Raw genomic sequence first — 26,572 nt, 5'->3', positions numbered from 1 at the left:
GAACTGTGTGTGTGTGTAAAGCTCCAATCGTGAACCTGAATATAGTGGTTGTCTGTTTTTGAAACAGGCGGATTTTAGTGAGGATTCACCCTCTGCATTCTATTTTGAAAAAGATGAGGAGACATCTCAGATAATAGAAACTGGTGTGACAAAAGCAGGCAAAATCAAAATGTTTGACTGGCCATCAGTAACAGGAAACTTGATTTCATTCTCTTCAAACAGGTAAATCATTTTCTGATGATGGAAATCCTTGCTTTACTTCTGCATTAGCATGGTCAGTTGTTCGGTGGTGGCTAGAGGATGTTGTTGGAGTCAGTGTGGAAACAGTAGGCATCTTAGGGGGATTGCATCATTGCGGGCCAAGGCATGCACTTCAATTGGTAACTGCTGGGCTGGGTGCCATTGTGAGAGACTGAGCCGGGACTGGTTCTTGTGTTGGTCCACACAATAGAAATGGCGGGTGTTGGACTTGAGACTGGGCAGGCCAGGACTTGTGCTGCTAAGCCACATGAGGGGCCTCACGCCAATTGGGCAGCCTGTGGTAATTTAGGCACTCCATTTGGTCCAGGCAGGTGCTGATGCATGAAATCAAAGCTTGCTAAACCACACTAGAAGTGTAGCTGGTCAAGAACTTGTGTAGTTGGGCTGTGTATGATGACATAGCTGGGGGCAAAATAGGAATGTCACTTGGATTCACACAGAAAAAGCAGTGTGAACCATGCCTAGGTCATAGTGTGCAATAACGCGGGCCGCACTGTGCAACAACGCAGGCCAGGTTGTGCAACAAGGTGGGCTTAGGAAACATGGGGCCACACACATGGGTGGCCACTATGTCCATGCAAAGGTATGCCTGCAAGTGAAACATACTTTAGCTTTTATGTATAAAACTGTGGAAGTATTTTGGCCAGGGGCATTGTTGGTAGTAGGGCTGAAACCGGCCTTCAGAAATCTGATGGGCGGTGGAACAAACACTCGCACACAAAACACTTCATCACCCATGGGAACCTGAAAAAGGAAAACAAACAGTTGAGCTAGAATGCTCCTGCAAATAGTACAAGGACACCGATTGGCCCCAAAACACAGTGGCGCCCCTTAAGGTATTTCTTTATTTGAACAAATATGAGTACAAAGTACAACTTGTCAAATCCTTTACCAATAGGATCCTTTCTCTTTTCACCCAGGACTTTCCAAATAAGAACTTTCGCTATTACAGCAAAGCATTCCATAGAGAAGGCACACCTGTACGACACCTTCCTGCTAGAAAAGGTCTTCCCTATCTCTACCATGGATCCCACAACCCTTTCCCAAACAGCAGTAGTGTTGAACCAAACCACATGTCCTTCCTATAGTCACAGCTTGCATGTAACCTCCAGAAAAACCAGAACCTGTTCACATGGATCCAAAGGCATGCTTTCCACATGAAACCAAAGACCTGTATCTGATAAACCATAGACCTATATCCATAAACCATAGGCCTGTATCCTCGATACCAAAGTCCTGTTTTCTTCTTGAAAATCCAATGTCCTGTTTCCATGACAGATAAATCCACATATACACCATCCAATCACGGTGCCAAAAACCCATAGACCTGCTTCCATCATGCTGGTCTAATTTTGTCCGGTCTGGCTGCGGAGATGCCTCAGCGATCCATGCTGCAGAAAACCCACCCGCTTGGCTGTCACATGCAAGTAACCTGCTCCACGACCACCAGTACTCGGACAAATTCACTGTTGCGTGCCCATCCTTTGCACCGCCTTCCCTCACCTGGCGTTCACTTGGCTGCCCGACTGGCTGTCCGCCTAATTGACGTTTGCTTGGCTGCCCACCTGTCTGGTTGCTGGTTGCTGGTAGCCCGTGCACATAGCACTTTTGGTGTCCTGTTGCTGGCAGCAACCCATCTGGATGTAGCCATGCGCACAGCTCCCCTGTCAGCGCCCAGTAGCAGCAGTAACTGGCGGCAGCAGCAACAGTACCCGGCAGCGGCAACAGTAGCTCCTGGCAGCCGGCGGCAGCAGCAGCAGCAGCGGCAGCACCTGAAGCTCTTGTGCATCTGCCCTGCCTGAAGCCTATGCACACAGCAGCCCTGCACACGGCGACCTGCTCAGTAACCAAGGATGCGCCTGCCATCTCACCATGCGCCACGCCACGATGACTTGCTCCAATCCACCACCCTTCGCCCTTTTTAAAGAGGCGATATGCGTTTCATCAAAAACGCCAAAAAGCAAAGGTTAAAAAAAACGCATACTTTTCAAAATAATAATAAGTCTCAAAGGTTATTAAACCTTATAAACAATAAAATCCTTTTTTGTCCCCTTTCACACTTGGGCTGGCCACCTTATATGAGTTTTCTTTTCACATTAAATTGATGCCTGACCACAATGCCCGTGTCCATGCCCGTGCTCGTGCTCGTGCCCGTGCCCGTGGTCCAGAGGGAAAAACACAAGGTCGTAACAAGGGCATTAGCCAAGCTCTAGCTCACAGAATTAACCTTGGAGGTTGATATTGCTAATGAATGCCATCATGGTTTGGTAATGAATGCCATCATGGTTTGGTGTAAGCCCAGCGGGGCGTGCCATGACAGATTCTACCACGTGTCCAAGAGATAAAGATGTAGAGAGATACCGAAATCCAAATCCAAATCCCATGAATCCATGTCCAAGTTCCAAGTCCAAAGTTTGAATCAACTAAACCGCAAAGATGTCCAAGTGAAGATCCTAAGGAAGCTTCTTGAAAAAACAAACACCAAGGTAGCAATGCTGGTGGCTATGGGCGGCCGGTGGCTCTGCAGAGGTGGCGGCGACGGAGGTGGTGCAAGGAGGTGAAGCTGGTGGTGAGGTAGATGATGAAGATTGCCCTTGATGCCAAGAGAGAGAGTCTTTTTATACTTCAGGCTTTTGCCAAAAAGCTATAACCAAGCTTTGCTTTTGTCTTTTGTTTCTTTATTTTTTTAATAATAATAAAATATTTCTCATCTTTGCCAAAGTTCTTGATTTATGCTTTTCTTAACTTCAAGGCCTTGCTTTTTAGTCATGGAGCTGCTTTTTGGAAAAGTGGTTTTTAGCTTTTTGATCCAGCTCAATCTCCTCTTTCCAATGGTGTCCTTGTCTTGCGGTCAACTAAGTTTGACTTTTTTGCTTTTCTTGCCAAAACTGGTGCGTTTTCGTGAGCCAACTTTATGATTCCTGTTCCCATGCATTCATCAACCTGTCCATGTGTCCGAGCATGTGTTCCATCATGTGAAATAGAGCAAGGAGGGCCAAATAGTTACATTTTCTCCCTCTTATATTGTAGTTGTCCTCAACTGCGGACTGCAAGTGTTCCAAGTATATCCATATGTTCCAAATATTTCTCGGTACTAGCCCTATTGGGTGAGCTTGTGCATTTGGTCTTTCCCCATATCTGTGGTGTCATCTGCTCATCTGGCAATATCTATATGTCTTATCTTTGACGAAGGCTTTGTTCATGATGGTACTTCTTCACGGCCTATCACATGTGTTAGATGTAATAAATGTATACTTACCTTCTCTAAAAACTAGATAGAAGCTAGTCAATAAATAAGTATGCATCATTCGCGTCTACTAGGTACTGGGGAGGTAGTCTTGAGCCTAGTGGACTGTCACATGCCATAAATCCAAGCATTGTCCACACATCAAAAACAACACACAAAGTCTGAGAAATTCAAACATACATCACTATGCATTGCACAAGTAATGATCCTCCTGTTCATGGATTGTTTTGTTTGGTTTCATCGCAAACCGTGCTGAGCTATATGGCTCTCGAGGGAAACTGTGCAGACTATCGCTCAAGATCATTTGGTCACTAGGACCGCCTGAGAATTCATCAATAGTCAGTTGGGCCATTTGGTCGCATTGACCGCTCGACTGCGAAATCCAATATAGTCATCTGGGCCATCTGGTCACAATGACTGCCCGACTGCGAAATCCAATACAATCATCTGGGCCATCTAGTCACTAGGACCGCCCAACTTTGAAGTCCAAGATATCTGGCATCGTTGTCGTCCAATGGGTCATCAGGCATCGTTGCCTCCCATATACAAATCTCGTTCTAGCATCGTGTCATGTGCATGAAAATGCCATGGACATTCTCTGGAGCTAGTCCAGGAGGGGTAGCTAGAAAAAGATCATTTAGAACCATAATTTAGGAGCATAAGGTGCAGAAGAGGCTAGTGTGGACTTGGAGCAAGGCATGGAGGACATGAAGAGGATGCTGTCGGCTACATGAAGGGGTATTGTCGGCTGATTACAGGAGCTAGAGAGCAAGGCGGCTGAAACACATCATGACATGGCAAGAAGACCAGGTGGCTGTAGGCGCATCAAAGTATTATGAAGACGATGCCAGTCGGATGGCATCAAAGTATTATGAAGAAGATGCCAGTCGGCCAGCACTCCTATGGTCCAAAGGGCCTATAAATAGGCAAAGTGCTCTTTGTGATAGTCATTCAACTCCTTTGAGTTGGGTCTTAGACTAGGTATTGTTTTGGGTATGAAGGCAGCCTAGGGCTGTAGATGTAGGTACCTTTTTGTACCATCAGAAATATACTGAATTTCCAGCTATCTCTCTCTCTCCTCTCCCTTCTGTCTGCGTTTTTGTATCAGCATGTTCTCAGTAGTGTTTAGGGCTGAAAGAAGACTCTCAGAGCTTCCGCGTGTTGCACATCGTTGGCGTCAATAGGTCATCTGGCATCGTTGCCACCCAAATACAAGTCTTGCTCCTTGGGCTATCAGGCATCATTGCCACCCAAACTTGAGCATGTCTGAGTACTCATTATAACCAGAATCATATTCAATTCCAGTTCAATATATATATATATATACAATGAAGAGGGCTAGAGGTATAATCCCCCCCTCTTGAATCTGTCTTGATTGCAAGACGTCGATATACCTGTACTTCAAATATATCTAAACCAACCACTTCCTCATAATACCTGTACTTCAAATATACCTAAACCAACCACTTCCTCATAAACTCGAAGTATATTTGGATAGTCCTAGAAGTACTCCTATAGCATCCCTTTCGCATCCAATAACGAATAATTCCCGAAGTCCAAGAGGAACTTTTTGACCTCTGTCTTTCCTCTTTTTCTCACAGAATGAAACTCAGTGTGTTCTTGCTCTTCCACCCTTGGTGGATCCTTCAATACAGGCTCCTCGGGGGGTAACCCTGCACATGGTTTCCATAAATTGTCATGGAAGGCATTATATATCCTCTAGTGATCTGAACAGTCCAACTGATAGCATACACTATTGATCTTCTTGGTAACCTAAAAAGGTTCATAAACCATCATTCCTTGACTTTGGCAATCCAAAGATAAAACCCATAGCAATACTCTCCCATAGAACATTCAATGGATGCAATAATCTTGCTAGCTTTTGTCGATCAAAACTTGACCATCTGACAAAACTAGGGTTGTTTCTCGTATCGGTACGAACCTATTCATACCGTACAATTTCGTACGGTACAATCCCCCCCCCCCCCAAAAAAAAAGAAAAAAACCTTGAGAAAAAAATTCCAAATGCTTAAAAAATATAGAAATCTTGCTCAACAAAGATCCCAAATACCCGCAATACTTCCCAACTTTTGTGTCCACTGAGTATTCCATATGGGGTTGTCGAGAGATCTAAAAAATCTGGCATGGTAGGTTGGTAATGTACACTTGATTGGTAGAATGAGAGTGTCTTGCTACATCACTTGGAGATCCTTGGTATAGGTAGGCTAGACAATTAGATCCTCACGTTACGTACGAGGGAGAAGATTTGGACAAGGCCATTTTGATCTACAGTGGAGTCCCTAAACCTATCACCCTAGATGCACTACCCGTATTTGTGCAAAGACGGTCCCTTAGTCATAAACACTACACCGGAAGACCTTTGGTATCGCATTACCCATGCAAGCTCTTTTTTGGAGACAATTGGGAGATCCAACTTGGAGAGACACATCTCCATGTTCTGGTTCCTCAAGCACTGTAGACTTCTCCCCTCCCAACCTTCCCTCACATTCAAGCTGGAAGCTCCATAGTTTGTAAGTGTTTTAAAAAAAACGTATTTTATCAGTACGGTATCCCAAAATTTCATATCGTACCAAGAATTCATATACGGTATCGTATTTTCGCACCGTGACAACTATGGACAAAACTAAACATTCTCGAACATATAGCTCAATGTCTGTTCTTTGCTAGGCCAGTAGCTTTCCAAGGTTGGAGTTGTAATGGCCTTCTTTCATCACTTTTGGCCTCAAATCCTTTGTTTAATCATAAACGAGTTTACTTCATAAAAAGAATCTTCTTTGATGACAGAAAAAGTCACAAAATTTTCATTCTACAATCTGTACAATACAATCTTTGAAATCCTCATCTAAGACTTTCATAGACCACAACATGACCCTCATGGTACAAGACTGCTCCAATGTAATCTCCTCTTGACAAACTTTCTAGTAGGATGTCAATCTGATGATCTTCCGATCTGTCTGGCTTCTTGCTTTGGCTTGTCAGGACAATTTGCAGCCAAGTGTCCCTTCTTTCCACATTGAAAATACTTCCCTTCTTTGGCATATTCTTCATGTTGCTCGAGAGACAATCTTCTTCGAAAGAGTGGGGGTTTGTTCCCACTCCCATCGTCCTCTTGGGACTTGGCTCTTGAATGGGGATCGATCTTTAAACTTCTTTCTTTGAGGTGGATCCTGATTGTCGTTCTTTGTCTTGCCGTCCATCCAAGGCTTGTAAAACCTTGTCTTGGGTTTCTTCCAACGTTTTCGGTCCAGCCATATACACTGCTTGCATAAGCTTAGGTTGCAATCCATTCACAAACTTTCGCATTTCCATTAGTTGTGGAATGGGAGTATACGAAGTAAACTTCAAAGAAACTGCTGAAAAATTGTTAAGGTAAGATGCCACATTCTCACCAACTTTTTGCTTTACCTCGTCCCACTCCTTCTGCACATTTGCTTCAAAATTTGCGGGTAGAAACTTCTTGTTGAACATAGTCTTGAAGTTGGTCCATGTCTGCAGCTCCATCCCTTCTTGTACTACTTTTAGCCACCAATTCAAGGTGGCATCTTTCAAGTGCATGTGAACCATGCAAAGTTTTGACTTTTTGGAGTAGTCGTCTCCTCCAAAAGCGGCATCAAATTGCTTAACAAAAGATAATGCTTTTTGTGTAAGTCCATCTTGCCAGTTGATGTAGGCTCTTTTGCCTTCCTTTCCCTTACTTGCCCCGAAGAAGCTCCATCTAAGAGGACGGGCCTAGGGATAGCCTCCTTGTTTCCTCCACGAAGAAGAGACCTCGTGGCTCTTGATCCTTCTGAAATGGTGACTCCTTTGGCACAAAGATAAGCTTTAGCGGCTTCAATCCCTTCAGCTTCAGTGGCTCGGTCCTTGATGAAATCTTCAAATATTTGAGCTCTTCTTTGGTCCTGTTCCTTCTTGACTCTCCAAGCAAGGAATTCTTCGTCTTAAAGAAACTGTCTAAACTGCTGAAAATCTCGGTACTCTGTCAATATCATGGCCGTGGTCTCACGAGAAATAGATCGACGGCCTTGGTTCCCATCTAGAAGTTTTGTATCAGCCCCATAGTTGATCCCTTCATGAGGCCCTTGGTCTCCCTCTACTCTCGAAATGGCTCTGTCACCTAAAGAAAGTTTCTTCAAGAGAAGTCTTGCTTTGATACCACAGGGGGCCACGTGTCCAAGAGATAAAGATATAGAGAGAGGGGAGAGAGAGAAGGGAATAGGGATCTTGCACATTACACCGTACTGAGCGGGGAACATGTCCCGCCTCCTTTCAGGAATTTATTCAGAAACAATCCATGGGCACGCCGGCCAAGATCAATACAATCAATGAATACAAAACAAACAGATATGCCGATGTAGGATATCCAAGTGGATGTTGATGTCGAGGGCCGAGGCACAAGATCTGTGATATCGAGCATACCATGGGGATGACCCACAAGTATCTCTCACCGAGCTAGTACCAGATCCAATATCCAGATTCAAATCCAATGAATCCAAGTCCAAGTTCCAAGTTCCAAGTCCAAGTCCAAATCCAAATCCAAGTCCAAGTCCAAATCCAAGTCCAAGTTCCAAGTCCAAATCCAAGTCCAAAGTCTGAATCAACTCCCAAACCTCAAAGATGTCCAAGTGAACTCAATACCCAATCTTCAAGAAAATCCTCGGAAAGCTTCTTGAGAAAGCAAACACCAAGGTGGCAGTGCTGGTGGCTATGGACGGCTAGGAGCTCTGCACAGGCGGCGGGTGGTCAGCTTTGGGTGACGGCGGAGGCCGGGCTGAGCGGTAGAGGTGGTGCAAGGAGGTGAAGCCGGTGGTGAGGTAGATGATGAAGATGATGAACTCCACCTTTTTGCCCTTGATGCCAAGAGAGAGTCTTTTTATACTTGGGAAGTGCCCCGCTTTTTGCCCGAAAGCTATAACCAAGCTTTGCATTTGTTTTTTGTATTTATTTATTTATTTATAATAATAATAAAATATTCCTCATCTTTCCCAAAGTTCTTGATTTATGTTTTTCTTAACTTCAGGGCCTTGCTTTTTGGCCCTGGAGATGCTTTTAGCTTTTTGATCCGGCTCAGTCTCCTCTTTCCAATGTTGCCCTTGGCTTGCGGTCAACTAAGTTTGACTTTTTTCCTTTTCTTGGCTTTTTTGTCCAAAACTGGTGCTTTTTTTTTTTGAGCCAACTTCATGATTCCTGTTCCCATGCTTTCATCAACCTGTCCATGTGTCTTGGCATGTATTCCAGCATGTGAAATAGAGCTAGGAGGGCCAAATAGTTACATTTGGCAAGGAAGAAAATTTCCTCTTGGCAAAAATGATGAAATCTCTTCCTGGAACCTTGTTGTCACCCTTTAACTTTGTCCCAAGCTATTTGAAAGGTGCATACATATATCCAGTCATTGCTAAAATGGTTGGGAACGTAATGACCTTTTCAAAAAAATTGGTTAGAACATGCCTTCTATTTATGTTAATCTGATATGGCCTCAAAGCTTCCCATAGATTTTCAAATGTTCAATTTACCAGCTTTGTATGATGCGTGTGCAGCAGCAGCATGGTCTCACAAAGTGCATTGATGTGATTCCACGCAAGGTGGTTAGAAAAGTTAGGCGATATGTACAGTACATATTTAATACAATACGAAAAGTCCTGATAAGATAAAGCACACTAAGTACGACACTGTTTTTTAAATTTGAATAGTATTGAGTATAAAATATGCTATATTGAAAACAATTGTGTTAACATGATATGTGCGTGCCGTATGGAATAGCGTATGAGATGCATGGATGAGGAATAGGGGCCCTAATAACGTCTAGGACAACAGGAATTTCAAAATCTCTATAGTAGCTTGTTCATTTTGAAGGGCGTAGAGTGGTATGCAAAGTACTGTAGAGGTCTAAAGGCTGAGTACTTTTATGGAATATGCAACTATGATTCCATGTTAGCAAGGTGGCATCTATGACAAGTTCCATTTAACTCCTTGTGTTCTAGAGCTCCATGTTCTATGGTTGGTTTCTACATCAAAGTAGCATCCAGCATCTTGAGAGTGAAAAGACTCTTATTCTGCTAATACTTGTTGTGGATATCAATGGCATGATAGCCAGAGCTCTGACCAGGATGCAGCAGGCCAGTGTCCCCAGGGACTCATCGATCTCAGCTCTTTTTTGCATGCTGCAGCCTTGACACGGCTAGGAGAGACACGTGAGCGGGAGCGTTGGTTGAGACGTAGCCTTGCTTCGCTTCAGCGCCTTCAGGAGCAGCAGCCTACATGTGAGTGGGTGGCGTCCCAGCTGAGCCAGGCACGCCAGGAGGTTAGAGGGGCAGAGGAGCAGAGACATGAGTTCTACTATCGTTGCCAGGCCTCTCAGTGGACGCAGCTTGGTGATGGAGTGACTGGGGAGTTGTAGGCATATGCTCACTTATGGTAGTGCTATGTGTGAACAGGGCTTAACCAAGGGCACTTTTTCCCATGTGGTTTTTACCCTTGGACATCAAGTGTGAAAGGACACATATAATATTTTGTAGTTCTATATTATATGGATGTGGCACACATGCAAGGGTTGACTTGCATTTTGTGGATACCACACTTTTGGCTCTCTCTCTCTCTCTCTCATTTCTGTGTGTGAGCTTCTCTACCCTGCACCTAACCCTAATTTGCAGGTTTGTGTGTGTGAGTGTGTGAGTCCAACACCCAACATTTGGTATCAGAGCTGGGAGCTGGGAGCTGGCCTTGGAGAACTGCTGCTGGAAAAATTTCTGTGAAATTCCGTCGCTTGCGTTTTTCCGTCCGTCAGATTTCGTCGCCGCTGTGTTTCCGTCTGCCGGTTCCGTCCAGTTGCTCCACCGTCCGGCCGCCAGAGACGGGCGGCACTAGTGGGGAGCCCACCACCTCCGCCCAGCCTCACAGGCGGCGCTTCCTCTGCAGCCAGCTCCGTCAGCGCTACAGCCTCTCCGTTCCGGTCGGCGCCTTGCGCTCCACCACAGCAGCCAACGTCGCCGGCTCACTATTCCGTCTCGACCCACTTTCCAGCCCGTCGTCAGCATTGTTCCGTTCCGGCGCTACTCCAACGGTGTGTTCCGTGCACACGGCGTTGCCCCTCCGTCCTGTTCACGTCCGTCCCTGCTCGACGTTCCGTTCCGGCTCGCTCCCGCCAGCGACTACAGCGGTTCCCGCTTCGGACCTGTTCGCCCGACACCAGCATGGGAGCCTGCGTCTGAAGCGCCTAAGCGCTGTTCGCACCAGCCTTAACGGCTGGGCCCCGTCACCATCAACGCCGTGCTGCTTCCACCGTTCTGCCCGCACGACACCTGCAAACCAGCTCGCCTCCCAACATTTGCTCGCTTGTTCTGAAGCGCCTTCGTGCTGGCCCACGGCATGCATGCTCACCTGCCCGACTCCAGCTTCCGCCGTGCTGCTCACCCTACATAGTTTGCTGCACGCCTAGACAATTTCTGCCGACTGGCCCATCGGCTGCCCTCAGCCATCCGCCATCCAGCTACCTCCGTGTGCCTAGCAGGCCACTCGACTGTGTGCTCCCATCCACTCTGCAAGCCTAAAGGTATTTCTTTGTCAAAAATTTTTATCAAATCCAAATACAAAATCTGCAGCCATTGCAGTGCAGGTCATATGCCGATTTTGCAGACAATGAAATTGCAGATGAAATTTGGGGGTTTTTGAAATTGAGGTCAAAATCAGCAAATTGAACCTCTCTAATTTGCAAAAAATTTGGGGGTTTTCAAAATTGAGATCAAAATTGCTCATACATTTGCAGAAATTTGGGGCTTTTGAGGAAATTGGCAAATTAGATGCACATTGAAGCGATTGGAGTGCATAAAAATTGGGGATTTTCTGATTGGAGCATGTAATTGGGCATTACAGCTGCGATTTGTCGCATATGTATACACACTGTGTGTAATTGGACAATTTGGTGCAGGTTTGCACTTGCTTTGGTTTGCAGGCATACATTTGCACAGGACATTTGGTTGCCTGGCAGTGCACATTGGTGCTTGGTTTGCTTGCAGTTATACTTTGTTGACATGGCACAGAATGCTACGGATGTATTTGGTGTGCTCACCCAGGAGGACAAGCTGGATGGATCTAACTACTCCCTTTGGAGTTTTATGATCCGTAATTTGCTGGTAGCCAAAGGGCTTTGGGGCATCGTGTGTGGTGATGACACACGCCCACATACCATTCAACCAGCCACGCCTCAAAGGGGAGGTGCTCAAAGAGCTCCTGATGTAGATCCTGCTCCCACACAAGAGCAGAAAAGATGGGACTCTAGAGATGCACAGGCCATGTCATTGATAGCCCTTTCAGTGAAAAGGACTATTATTCCGCACATTCGTTCATGCAAGACATCGAAGCTTGCATGGGACACATTGGAAGCAATGTATCAGGTACGCAACAAGGCAAGAGTTGCCTACTTGAAGAGGCAATTGGATCTTCTTTCTATGGATGAGGGTGACTCTATGGCAGATCATCTCACCAAAGTGAAAGATTTGCAGGAACAATTGCTCAACATTGATGAGGTTATCCCAGATAGACAGATGGTCACCAACACTCTTCATTCTTTACCGCCTTCCTACTTGGGCTTTCACACCTCTCTCAACCTCTCGATGAGAGGAGGTGGTGATCCCGTCACTTTTGAAGAGCTCGTGGGTTTACTTTTGCAGGAAGAGCAAACAAGAGCAAACATATCGAGCAACCGTGGTGGAGAAAAGGCATTTACAGCCAAGGATAAGGGTAAAGCAAAGAGCTTTAAGCATGGGGGACAACAGTCTAGCAAGGCTGGTCATGGACAGCCCTCTTCTAGTGGTGAAAAGTCTGACAAAGGGGATGCAAACAAGCCCAAAAAGAAGGGCAAATGTCACTACTGCCATAAGCCTGGACACTACATCAGTGAATGTAGGAAAAGGATTGCAAAAGAGAAAAAGAAAGAAACAGGCAATGCAGTAGCAGACTCTTCGGATGACAAAGCAAAGCAATCAGCTAATGTAATCCAGGAAGAGTACACTTTTTTGGTCACATGCACTAGTGACACACCAGGTGCTTCAGACACTGATATGTCTTGCATTGCATCTGACAGACAGAATGCATCATGGTATTTTGATAGTGGTGCTTCGAGCCACATCACTTCATGCAAAGATGTATTTCAGCACTTGGTTTATGCTTCAAATGGCCGCACTGTATCATGTGCAGATCATACCACATATCCAGTAAAGGGAATTGGTAATGTCATACTTATTGCAGCCAATGGTGCCAATATATGTATGAAAAATGTATTGTATGTTCCAAGGATAAAGAAAAATCTGCTCTCCGTCTCAGCCATAAACGACCAAGGTTTAAAGGTTGAATTTGAAGATGGGAAGTGTTTGGTAAAAGACCCATCAAAGGGTTATGAAATAGTCACTTCTGGAACACGATACAAAGGCTTGTATAAGCTGGACAGCTATGACAAGCACACTTATGATGCAAATACAGTGGCTGCCCACACTCCTGCTATGCATGATGCAGAGCTATGGCATGCTCGTTTTGGGCATGTAAATTTTCAGAGTTTGATGCTTTTGCAGAAGCATCATATGGTTGATAATATGCCGCCTCTTGAGTCTCCGCCAAGACATGTATGTGAGGGGTGTATTTTGGGAAAGATGCATCGGAAACCATTCCCCAAAGATGGAGCTGTTAGAGCTGAAAATAAATTACAGCTCATACATAGTGATGTATGTGGTCCAATGCGGACACCATCTATAGGGGGGCATCTTTACTTTGTCACATTCATTGATGACTACTCCAGGTTTGCTTGGGCTTACCCTTTGAAAGCGAAAGAAGATGTGTTTACATGCTTTCGACACTTTGTAGCAATGGCTGAAAATATGTGTGCATGTAAAGTCCAAACACTCCGCTCAGATAGAGGTGGAGAATACATGTCAAATGCATTCAAGGATTATATGCTTCAAAAGAGCATCAAACACCAATGTACTGTGCCTTATACACCGCAGCAGAATGGTGTAGCTGAGAGGAAAAATAGATCTCTCATGGAGATGGCAAGATGCATGGTGAAAGCACAAAAGTTGCCTCACAAATTCTGGATGGAAGCTATAATGTGTGCAACTCATGTGTTGAACAGGTGTCCAACAAAAGCTTTGAAAACCATAACACCATTTGAGGCTTGGTATAGCCGATAGCCAACAGTGGATTATATGCGTACATTTGGGTGTTTGGCATATGCACATGTGCCAGAACAACTCCGAACAAAGCTTGATGACAAAGCAATTAAATGCATTTTTGTGGGCTACAGCAATGAAAGCAAAGGATACCGTCTTTATAATCCAACTACACGAAGGATTTTTGTGAGTAGAGATGTGGTATTTGCTGAAAATTCACAACAGCCCATGGTCAACTTGTATAAAAGCAATGATACAGGCATACAGGACATGTTTGATGGACTTTTACCCATTGCAATTAGGGGGGATTCAGATCAGCCAGCCCCTACACAAGAAAATCCACATGTAGAACATGTGGACCAGCCAGCCATTCAGCCCCCTTCTGTAGAAGAAGTGGAAGATCTTGTCAGGGAAGAGCAAACAGACATAGACACAGCCAAGTCAGTGCCAAGATGGTTGCTGAAAACTTTGCAAGAAAGCAAACTTGCAGCTCCACTCACAGGTAGAACAAGGGCTAGTTCCAGCCATGCTTTGAATGTACATCGTGGGGAGTTGCATTCGCAATGGGTGGTCTCTTTGATTCAGAAGAGCCTTCTTCTTATGAAGAAGCACATGAGAATGAGCATTGGTTGCAAGCTATGCAAGCTGAAATTTCTTCTATCATGAAGAATAATACATGGGATCTTGTGGAATTGCCTAAAGGCAAGCATGTAATTGGCACAAAGTGGGTGTACAAAGTCAAAAGAAAGTCTGATGGTACTATTGACAGGTACAAAGCAAGACTTGTGGCTAAAGGCTACTCCCAGAAAAAGGGAATAGATTATGAAGAGACTTTTGCTCCTACTTCGAGAATGACCACAATAAGATCTGTGATTGCATTGGCTGCCCATAAAGGATGGAAAGTGCATCAATTGGATATCAAAACTGCATTCTTAAATGGGGATTTACAGGAGGAAGTATATGTAAATCAGCCCATTGGTTTTGTAGTTCCTGGTGAGGAACATAAAGTATGCAGGTTGCACAAAGCATTGTATGGGTTAAAACAAGCTCCAAGAGCTTGGTATGATAAGATACATGCTCATCTAACCAGCCAAGGTTTTGAGAATAGTTCAGCTGAAAGCACATTGTATGTGAAGAAAACCCCGATATTCTCATAGTCATCTTGTATGTAGATGACATGCTCATTACAGGTACAAGCAAAGCACAAATTTCAGATTTCAAAGCTGATTTGAAAGCTGAATTTGATATGTCAGATTTGGGGCCTTTACACTACTATCTCGGCATACAGTTTATGCATACAGATGATGGCATTGTTATGCAGCAAACTAAGTACATAAAAAGTTTGCTAAAAAGGTTTCACATGGATGAATGTAAGCCCATTTCTACTCCGGTAGAACCAGGTGTACGGCTTACTATGCATGATATTGGAGAGCCTTTTGAGGCTGGCCTTTATAGCCAGGCAGTGGGATGCCTCATTTACTTGTGTAACACGAGGCCAGACATATCTTTTGGGGTGTCTTTGTTGAGCAAATTCATGCACAGCCCAGGCACAAAGCATTGGCAAGCAGTCAAACGCATTTTTTGATATCTTAAGGGCACCCTGGATCTTGGTTTGTTCTATCCCAGGGGGGGCAGCTTGCAGCTTTATGCATACAGTGATTCAGATTGGGCTGGTGATTATGATACCAGGCAATCCACCAGTGGGAATTGTTTTTTTCTTGGCAGCTCATGCATATCTTGGTTGAGTAAAAAGCAACCCACTGTTGCTACATCTACTTGTGAGGCTGAGTACAGGGCAGTCTTTACACCTATAGTAGATTGTGTATGGTTGAGGAGACTATTGGCTGATCTTCGTGAGTGTCAGCAGACACCCACCACCATTCTCACTGATAGCCAGAGTGCTATGGCCGTGGCACGAAATCCAGTATTTCATGCACGTACCAAGCACATAGAGATTCATTATCACTATGTCAGAGAGAGGCTACATGCAGGGGAGATCAGTTTATCTTATTGCCCTACACAGGATAATGTTGCAGATCTATTCACAAAGGCTTTACCTCGAGAAAAGTTTGAAGATTTTCGCAAAGCTTTGGGCTTACTCTCATACAGAGAGTGATCTGCTACCTTGTACAGGTTCACACTTCCACTACAGGGGGGATTTGTAGGCATATGCTCACTTATGGTAGTGCTATGTGTGAACAGGGCTTAACCAAGGGCACTTTTTCCCATGTGGTTTTTCCCCTTGGACATCAAGTGTGAACGGACACATATAATATTTTGTAGTTCTATATTATATGGATGTGGCACACATGCAAGGGTTGACTTGCATTTTGTGGATACCACACTTTTGGCTCTCTCTCTCTCTCTCTCTCTCATTTCTGTGTGTGAGCTTCTCTACCCTGCACCTAACCCTAATTTGCAGGTTTGTGTGTGTGAGTGTGTGAGTCCAACACCCAACAGGAGTTTTTTGAGATCACTGGACCTCGCCATGCTCGAGCAGGTCCGCTAGCTCAGGAGGCAGGACGGATCGGTAGCCACTGAGCCCGGGGAGATCAGAGCCATTGCCACTGAGTTGTATAGAGACCTGCTTTCAGCGGAGCCAGCCACTGAGGCTCGGGATGCTTGCAGACAGACTGTGTGGGCCCATGTGCAAAGGAGGGTCACAGATTGTATGCGTACATTCTGGGAGAGCCTCTTTCAGAGGCTGAGCTTGCTGAGGCCTTGAGGGTCCTTCCGCGCCATAGTTGCCCTGGGGAGGACGGATTGACGCCTGCCTTTTTTATGCGTTATTGGGACCTTTTGGGGCCAGGCCTCCGCAGGGGCTTTCAGTATGTTTTGGACACTGGGGCGATTCCACATAGCTTTTCAGAGGGCTTGATCTTTCTTATCCCCAAGGGGGAGGGAGTATCAGATGATATTCGGCATTGGAGACCTATTACGATCCTCAATACTGTCTACAAGGTCTTGGCAAAGGCCTTGAGTTTGAGGATCCAGCCCTTCCTGGGGGAGTTGATTCATGCTACCCAAACAGGATTCGTCAAGGAGCGTAGTATCCTTGACAACATTTTCACCTTCTAGGAGGCGACGGCCCGAGCTAGATTTCTCGGTGAGGACCTGGTCGTGATGCTTCTCGATTTTGAGAAGGCATACGATCGAGTCGATTGGAGTTTCTTAGAGGGCACTATGCTTCGCCTGGGCTTTGAGCCAGTTTGGATTTGAGGAGTGGCGGCTCTATATTCCACAGCTCGTAGCCAGGTGCTGATGGCAGGAGGATAGGGGCCGAGTTTTGAGTTGACCAGATCAGTCCGTCATCAGGGGTGTCCTCTCGCCCCGTTTCTTTTTCTCTTCTTTGTTGAGGCTATGAGCATGTATCTGACGGCAGAGGAGGTTGGTTTGAGAGGACTCCAGCTCCCAGTCCGGGGGGAGGACTTGCTCGATGCTGAGTTTGCTGATGACACGGGTTTATTTTTGCATGGCCAGGAGGCCAATCTTCAGAGAGCAGAGCAGTCGCTTCAGGTTTTTAGTACAGCTTCTGGAGCATTGATCAATTGGCACAAGAGAGTGGCCTTTTGGATCAGTAGCGCTCTCACTCCGGCATGGAGCCCAGACCCGGGTTTTAGATGGATTCCTCCTGGCACAGCAGTGCGGTATTTGGGATTCCAGATTGGACTAGATTTGTCACCTGAGCAGCAGATTGCCCCGCTTCTTCTGAGCATTCGGAAGAAGCTTTTGTATTGGAGTACAGCTCGGCTATCCTTGGCTGGGAGGGTGGTGGTGGCAAATCAGGTGCTTTTAGCGACCATGTGGTACATCACGTCTTGCTGGATCTTCTCGAGCTCTTGCATCAGCCAGGTACAGAGGCTGATCAGGAATTTTCTTTGGTCTGGGCGGGATGGTCAGCCAGTCCGGGCTAAGGTCGCTTGGGCAGTTATTACACTTCCGCTGGCCCAGGGGGGCTTGGGCATTATAGATCCAGTTGATCAGAGTAGAGCCTTATTGTGGAAGCTTATTGTTCGGGGGTTGCTTCCAGGCGCTGAGCCTTGGAAAGAGCTTCTTTTGCAGCGGCTGCAGACTCGGGCTCCCACAGCAAGGGGCACTTGGGCACCAGAGATATGATGGATCTTCATAGAGATGAGGAGGACAGGCCTCAGTAGAGGATGCGAGGACAGATTTGCTTTGAGCATCCTGCGAGCTTGGGAGTTGCTGAGACCGGGACACTCTCAGAGACCACCTTCTTGTGATGAGGAGCGGGCCAGACAGCCGCTCATCTGGAGCCCAGTGGTTCGCACAAAGCAGGGTCATATGTTGGGTTCTCGGCCTCTTCTAGCCTGGGGACCATTGGCGGCAGGCCCAGTGCGTAGTTTTGGAGACTGGTAGGCCTTCTGCAGCCTCCCAGAGGAGATCCAGGTGGAGAGGCTGAGTCACTTCAGAGGGGGGTTGATTATGAGGGATGACATTCAGGAGGCACTCACAGAGGAGTGGTTCACGCCTCTCGAGCCAGTGGCCCCACGGTGGATGGGAGCCTTTACGCAGTTGGAGAGCTTGATTGCTGTCACAGCTTGCACTGAGGATGGTAGATGCCTCTACTATGAGATCCAGGATGAGGGCAGACTTCAGAGAGTGGAGGTGGAGTCGCCTTTGGTTGTAGAGTGCATTTTTCAGAGGATACGGGTAGTGGCCGTCGCTTCTCGGAAGTGGCATATTGACCCAGACCCTGCAGATGTGGACTTTGATTGGCGCATATGGGTATATGCAGCGCGCCCCTTGGCCCGGCTCCAGTGGGACCCTGGCGAGTACGAGTGGCATGATTCTTATGCATCCCCCGAGGCCACAGAGATCACCTTTTTCCAGTATACTGTTCGGTTGGGGTGACATATTTTGACGGCGAGGAGGATGGTCTCTCCGGCTGCATCGGAGCATTGGCGGCTACAGGGACTCTCACAGGAGTTCCTAGAGGATTTTTGGACCAGGCTCTGGGCTAGTCGACAGGCACGCAGGATCTCGACTTTCCAGTGGCTGGTCGCCCACAGGGGCTCTGTAGTTGGCACCTGGCTTGTCTACAGTGGTCTTCCGGCGGCCTGCGTCCGATGCGGCCACCCTATGGAGACACAGAGACATTGCCTATGGGACTGTCCTCAAGCGCAGCAGATTTGGCTGTGGATGTTGCGCATTCTGGTCCCCCTCTCTCCAGAGGGTATGTATACGTGGGGTGTCGCTGCTTGGTCGACTTTGTCAGGGCCTGCTATGGGCTATGAGACGGAGCAGGACAGCCAGGCCATCAGATTCATTAGGGGCCGGCCTCGCCTGGTTCCTTCATCGGATTTCTCGTCCGCCGTCTGGACACAGGAGAGGGATCTACGATGGGAGCTCCTCAGTAGCCTCACCATCTGGTTCACCTGGAGAGCCCGGTGTTTCAGGGCCTTTGAGGGGAGACTGGAGCCACCAGCAGAGACTGTTCGGGGGATTTGGCAGGAGTTGATCCACACCCTGCGAGGACAGTATGACCGCATTCGGGGCGACTCGGATGAGGCGATCTTGCGGCGCTAGGCCTTTCACACCACTTGGCGCAGCGGCCCCTTCTATACCCTACATGGGGGCTCCTCCCGTTGGCACTACAGGCCACCTTTTTGGCTTTTCCCCCCTCCTATTGTATGATATAGCCCCTCAGTTCTTTGTACTGATATTTGTACTTTTCTGCACCTAGGGAGAGTCTCCCTAGTTGCCTTGCTTGGATCTTTGCTCTGTTTTCTTATGAGCAGGAGAGGATCTTTTGTAGCCCTACAGGCGTTTTTATATAACTAATGAAAGGATCTTTTCTCGGGGAAAAAAAAAGGGGTCACTTCCACTGACATTCCCTCGAAAGCGACACCTGCAGAAATAGGAACTACGAACCTATCTGGAGGGAGGTTCATACCTTCAATCACTCGGGAATGGATATAGTGGTGGGTAGCACCACTATCAAAATAGTAAGGGTTGGTTAGCCACTTTGCCCCAAGTCTTGAAAAGTTGCCTTCTCTTTGGCGGTGTATCATCTTGATGTTGAAGTTTCTTTGGTAATGCATTGAGAAGTCCATGGTCTCATCCGTCTAGAGTGTCGCAGGTCGTATGTAAATATAAATGTACACATATTTGTAGATGTGGGTGTCAGGACTCAAGTGTGTGTGTGGAGAGAGCTAGAGAGAGACAGCAGCTTGTTGCTGCCTTTGGGGACTTCTTCTTTTTTACTTCTAGAGCCTCTTTTTGGGGACTTCTTCTTTACTTGCCAGAGCCTACTATGTACTCTAAAATTGTTACCTAATCAGGGATTAGCTAGGAGACTAGCCATGTCTACGTGTGTGCACATGACAGGCTGTCCCCTCGCAGCCTGAGCAGCTCCAACAAGTATGAGTCCGAATGGTGGAAGCCAGATGGTCCATTCTGATGTGGCCTTTGCTCGTGCTCTCTCAGGCAACAATTCAAGCCAATGAAGGTGCCTGTAGATGCCCTTCTCCGCGATGAAGCTGAGGTGGAAGTAGATGAAGAGGAGGAGCTCCTCCTTCGGGGTGAGTCGAAAAAGCTTCATCCTGGCTATCAGCCAAGCGTCCTTGATGGCCGTGGAAACGCGGTGATTGCGCAACATCTCTGAGTGATAGACAGCCGGATCCTTGAGAAAGGAGTCCACGGTCTCATCCGACTAGAGTGTCGCAGGTCGTGTGTAACACACATTTGTAGATGTGGGTGTCAGGACCCAAGTGTGTGTGTGGAGAGAGCTAGAGAGAGAGATTTCCCATTAAGCTCCCTTACTTTGAGTTGATTTTACTGGCAGCTCTTGTATTAAAGAATCTGTATTTGATGAGATTCCAGAAAGTGGCTGCCCTTCCAAGCAGCAAAACAGCTCTGCATCCCTAGCAGAGCAGGCTAAACCTGTGCTTTTGGACCCAAAGAAAACTGTGCCTTCCAAAATAGAGACACACATTCTCGAGAGTGGCCATAAAGGTGATAAAGATATTTCCTGCCTTCTGTCAATAATACCCGTCTCCGAACATTTTGTAATATTTGTTGATTAACATTGCAGATAGGGAGCTGGACTTGCTGTATGATCCCATTCTGGATTGCTACTATGATCCCAAAACAAACCGATACTATGAACTCAAATAACAAAATTACCATGCCATTTATCTGTTGCATGAGTAAGGCTGTTTTGAACGACTCGTTCAAGTGGCCCAAGCTTGAAAGGAGTCACAAGATGTGAAGCAATTCAATTGTGCTTATTTATAGTTGTATATTAAGAGGTTCAGCTCAAGAAGAATATTCATTCTTCAATGAAGAGAAATAGCCATTTTGGGCACCATGTTTTCTGTATGAAATCATGCCTAAATTCAAGGAATCGGTTTATCATCATAAGAGAGAGGTTCAGAGATGTACTCGAAGAGGAACTCTAAGACATTGCACACACACACACAGAGAGAGAGAGAGAGAGAGAGAGAGAGAGAGAGAGAGAGAAAGAAAGATGTTTGACGGCATGGCAGGGAGAGCAAGAGATGCATGGATGCAAATAATACTGGGCGTAAAAGTAACCTGAAATATAAAAGCCCACCAGGAGATGCCTGAAATGCGTACGTAGACGCCGGACATGAACGGAGAAGTGCGTACACGATTAGAGAATGGATTAGTTACTAAAAATAAGGTCGAAATCTGCATATACACCATAGTGGAGTGAAATAATGCGTCCCTTAATTATTTGATTTGAGAAACCTACACCTACATATATAGGGGGGGAGAGAGAGAGAGAGAGAGAGAGAGAGATGGAGACGCCAAGAACTTTGAAGGTAAGATAATCCCTATGCTTAATCACTATGCTTAACAATCACTTCTTTCCACCCTAATTTGTCCAAACTGTAATTTCAACATGGTATCAGAGCCATGATCTTCCATTAGCTAATCACCTTTTTTCCCTCTTTGCAAAAACACAGCCTCCACGTAACCTATTTGGTTCACTCGGTAGGATATCTCAAACCAAATCAAGCACATAGCCTTGAAGCCTCTGCATCAAAGTACTTGAACCGATTTGATAAAAAACACAACAAAAAAGCATAGTTTTTCAGCATAAGCCAAAAAAACATGCAATCGGTGTCTACAACCCAAATCTTGAAGCGAATCAACAATCGGTTGGGGAGATCCAACATTTTCAACTCATCGTCATTAGCAAATGTGAGACTAATATTACATTGAGTTTTTTGGGAGTTTCAAGCTTCAAAACACGTGTTTATGAGTTTCTCTAACTCTGATTTGCATCATTTCTCAAAACTCTATCAATTGGTGCATGATTCTCATCCTTCAAATCACACTACTTTTTTGCTCATCTTTTTGACACTAATTATCATTAATGGATGTCATTAAGACTTAAACCTCTTTTATAAGAGATTAGACATTGCCATTAAGCTAATCTTTGCATATTCAGTGGGTTGGTTGCGAAACTTTCTTTCCCATAATGTTGGATTGGAAGAGGCATAAAAGCCAACGAGGGCTTACACAACATTTGAGGGGCACTAATTAGAGGATTGTGCATATTGATGTTGCCATACCCAACAACTGGATCATGCGGACCTTAGAAGGGCTTCATCACTTATGGTTTGGAGTTTTCTCCCAAACACGTGTGCCTCTTTAAGTTATGAACATTCCCATTTCGGGGGAGGATGATGCACCTGCCTTTTTCTCTGTAGAGGATGGATGGTATTAGGAGAGATAGGATGGATGGTATTCGGAAAGCTCCCTAGATTTCATGTGGAAGTGACATAAAGTGATGTTAGCTCACCAAATTTGGGCGAGCCTTACTTTATCCAAAAATGTGTGAGCCTATTTCATTGAGACCACATAAGCTGACTCACCAGTGTGACCAACTAGGCATGATGTGAGCCTACTAGGCATGATGTGAGCCAAGCTCACCAAACCCATGTGAGCCTACATCACTAAATTTGCGTGAGCCCATCTAATTAAAGCCACATAAGCCAAGCTCACTAGGCCCACATGAGCCCAACCTATTATGCTATGAGCCAACAAGATGTGATGTGAGCCCTTCTAGATGTGACTACCGGACGTGACACTTAAGCTCACCAAACTCATGTGAACCAAGTTCATTCAAATTCACATGTGAGAAAAAAAAGGTAAAAAAATATTTACTTTTTGCAACACATGTTTGATTCTGTGATATGGCCCAATCTCAAAATACAAAATGTTTTAACGTGTTATTTCGTAATAACATTGTTATCGATACGCTTGACCTTTTTGATCTAGCCATTGTAGAGATAGACTCACCTAAGAGAAATCCTTTGATGTAAACCCTGCCATTATCCCACAATCGAGTGTAGCGGATCAAACCATACTTTTTCAAACCCACTAGCTTTCGATCCCACAAAAGACCAACACTCAACGGAGTGCTTCCTTGATAAGAAGGAAAGCTTCCATTAAGGCATCAAGCGAGGAGTCTTGGAAAGAAATGAGCCAAATAAATGTAGACTTCGGTGAAGAAGTTGGGAAACCCCTGGAGGCACCAAGGTAAGGATACTTCTAATTCTAATGTTCTACAAGGGCACACACTTAATGCATCCTCAGGTACCGCGGGGCTACAACATTAAAGCCAGGCAAGGCATAGGATCAATGCCATTGGAAACTCTATGACTCAATTCTATGGGCCATGAAACTCCTAACCTAGATATATAAGGTTATCCATAACCATTCCCTTACATTCCAGTTCCACGTGAATATGAAGAAGACATGCTAAGGATGACATTCAAAATGGGCAATTGGGGGGAGGTTGTGTGCAATGAATGTAGCACCTAGAGACTTAGATGTGGGAAAAACACCAAGCCAATCCATATGCAGTGCACACATTGTAAATACCATTAGTATTTTATTTGGGCTACACATGTTGTAAATACTATAAGTATCTTGGTATGGTTGAGAGGCCTGTGATGTGGAAAAGAAAACTAGACCTTCATGCGCCATGGATTTTAGATGTATTATTTATATGGTATTCACCAAAAGGCTACAAGGGGTGGCATGTGGAGGAGTGTATGTAGGTGGAATGATTCATCTAGAATGCCTACATGGAATTTGTCGATAGGGTGAAAGCTTGAAAGGGTGTACATACTGATGGCAAAAGCGTTTAGTTTACTATTTGTGTGCTCTAAGGTGAAAATAAAACAAATTTACATGTAAGGTGAAAGCGTGTTAATGTCTTTTCCCAAAAATCCATGTTCCATCAATGTCTTTTTCCAAAAATCCATGTTCCATCAACCCCTGTAGTTTTAAGGGTTTTTCATATTTCGTGTCAGTTTGTGCTTTCCCCATATCCCTCCAGCTTTATGAATTTTAAACTTTATGCAATTTTTCGTCGAGCTCAACGTTTTTGGAGTCTAGAGAATTTTCATCTACCGGCAAACTGTTCTTTGCATACTTTGTGCTCTCTACCTAGAGGGAGTTACCCAGCTATGTCGTATAGCTCCAACTCTGCTACCAAATGCACCAAACATGTTGGTTCTCTCTCTCTCTCATGCATAGATGAAAATTTTGATTGTAATTTCTGTGTGTGTGTGTGTTTCTTTCATGCATAGATGAAAATTTCAATTGGTATTGCTCTCTCTCTCTCTCTCTCTCTCTCTCACACACACACACACACACACACACACACACACAATGAACAAATAGGTGTTGCAGTATGTCGACCCCCAAGAAATCTGGCTGGTTTACTCAGAAAAAATCTACATCAAAAGGCTTGAAGGGAAAAGCTTATATTCATTCTAGCCTATATTGATAATTCCCACAGGCAATAAACTCAATTGGAACTTCGTCCTTTGAGCTAAAACTCATATATTTCTATAAATGAAGCAATGGGATGATCGACACATGGGGCGACCTAGATAAGGTTAGCCGACACGACTATCACATCAACAGTATATGAAAGGTTGTTGGAAGGAGGAGCTTATACAGTAGCTGTATGCTAGGGTCTACCACTCAATGACAGTATTGAATAACGAAGTGGGCATTGTACTCCCCGTGCCTTTGCTGCATACAAGTGTGGGATAGAGGTAGACTGGGATGACTTTTCCCACCATAGAGATTCAAGGGCAGTTAGCCAAGATAGTTCAGGTGTGAGAGAGGAGCAACATGTTACTCCCAAGATAGGGCCGCTGGAAAAAAGGCAGTTTCAAACAGGTGCGCATCTGAGGAGCAATATATGATCGTGTCCAGTTGGAAGTAGAGTAGGAGAGGAGAAATGCAGCATTGAAGATAGAGCTAGAGGCTACAAAAACTATAGAATCGGATGCACGGAAGAAAGTGGCCTCATTACATTTTACATCAGAGTGGATTAAAAATAAGACTCGTAGTGCTCAGCACACCTCAAGTGCCACAAGAGCAGGAATGAATGAATTGATGTAGGACTTGGTTGGCTTTAAGACATATTGAAAATGGACAACGTTACCCTAGACCAAGCTACAAGAGGCTGTATGCGCATTGAAGAGGAGCTAGCTGACACAAACAGATCTATGTCAAATTTGGACCAAACAATCCAAGGCCTCGTGCAATGTGGCCGACAACGACCAATCTTCTATGTTATTGTCAAGATAGACATGCAAGAATTTGAATGTGTCTTTAATATTGTTCTTGTGTGTAATATATGCCCTAAGTTGATAGAAGATTTAAACAATAAACGTGTGTAATTTATGACAAGTGCATATTATGTGGGCTTAGCTTTTCTATGGAGACATTGGATGTGCTTATCACTCCATGTCTGCACACGTACCATATGCTTTGTGTAGCAGTGCACTTTTACAGAGAGCCTTCAATGTTGTGCACCATTTTGTGAAGTAGACCACATACCATACCACATACTAGAAGCATGGGTGGTTGCCTTGGGGTTCAGTTAAGGTGAGAACTTGCAATTTTCTTTTTCTAAGAAGTTACTTGTACTATGTACCATAATGCTAGACAGTACCACAGTGTTGAATAGTACTATTATATTACTATATACCATTTGATAATACTATTTAGTACTATTGAGTAGCAATGTCTAGTATTCATATATATATATATATACATATATATATATATACATATATATATATAAATAACTTAAATAGATAGTACTATGACAGCTCTATCTACCACAACCTAGAACTATTTAGTACTATTGAGTAGCACTTGGCTTAAGAATTCAATAGTCCTAGGTAGAACTCAAATAGTACCACAATATCTATATAGTATTGTGGTGCTATATGGCAATAGTACTATCTAAGAAAGGGCATTATCATTTTACTTGTTGATGGGTTCCAGCTTCTTCAAAGTCCATGAACCTGCATGAGACAATGTGGTACACTCGTCCCATGCTCCATTCATGCAGAATGAACAAAAATGGGACAAGCTTCTAAATAGAGCATGTGTAGATCTTTGTTACGAAAACCCTAGACCCAATGTGTGGATTGAGACCCCTTGATAGTGTGGTATGTCCATGTATTTGTCTGTTCCATCGCCCTCCTTCACCTGCACAAAAAACCTTTACTTCACATCATCATTATCTCCCATTTTCAATTCAGCCACTCATCATCATCATCTCCCATTTTCCAATTCAACCACTTCACAACATTGTGTGCATTCTGTAGCTTTGCTCCATCTACATCTAACTGCTATGTAGTTGCATGCTTTATGACAGCACATACATCATCATGCTCTCCCTTTTCCCCATGACCATTACCAAAGTAGTTCCACATCATTCGAAGGCTAGTCAAGGAATAGTATCTAGCAATGCAAAAAACAAGAGATCATGTGCATTCTGTAGCTTTGCTCCATCTACATCCAATTGCTATGTAGTCGCATGCTTTATCATAGCACCTACATCATCATGCTCTCCCTT

The 26,572-nt window shown here is 45.0% G+C and overlaps 1 protein-coding gene across 4 annotated transcripts in view; it reads left to right on the top strand.

Moving 5' to 3' along the window:
* LOC147615974 (uncharacterized) overlaps positions 1 to 21,063 on the top strand; it is a 62,309-nt gene extending 41,246 nt beyond the window's left edge. For all 4 annotated transcript variants that reach the window (XM_086778607.1, XM_086778605.1, XM_086778608.1 and 1 more), the window contains 3 exons: positions 68 to 222; positions 20,489 to 20,658; positions 20,738 to 21,063. In XM_086778607.1, the coding sequence (XP_086634733.1) occupies positions 68 to 222; positions 20,489 to 20,658; positions 20,738 to 20,820 (408 nt within the window). In that variant the 3' untranslated portion in view covers positions 20,821 to 21,063. The remainder of the gene's footprint in view (positions 1 to 67; positions 223 to 20,488; positions 20,659 to 20,737) is intronic.
* Positions 21,064 to 26,572: the final 5,509 nt, after the last annotated feature.

The sequence above is a fragment of the Cibotium barometz genome, chromosome 39, assembly GCF_041138505.1.
Source record: "Cibotium barometz isolate CiBa-2024 chromosome 39, ASM4113850v1, whole genome shotgun sequence".
Classification (NCBI taxonomy): domain Eukaryota; kingdom Viridiplantae; phylum Streptophyta; class Polypodiopsida; order Cyatheales; family Cibotiaceae; genus Cibotium; species Cibotium barometz.
The sequence above is the reverse complement of the archived record's forward strand: the minus strand, read 5'-3'. Positions and strand labels throughout refer to the sequence as shown.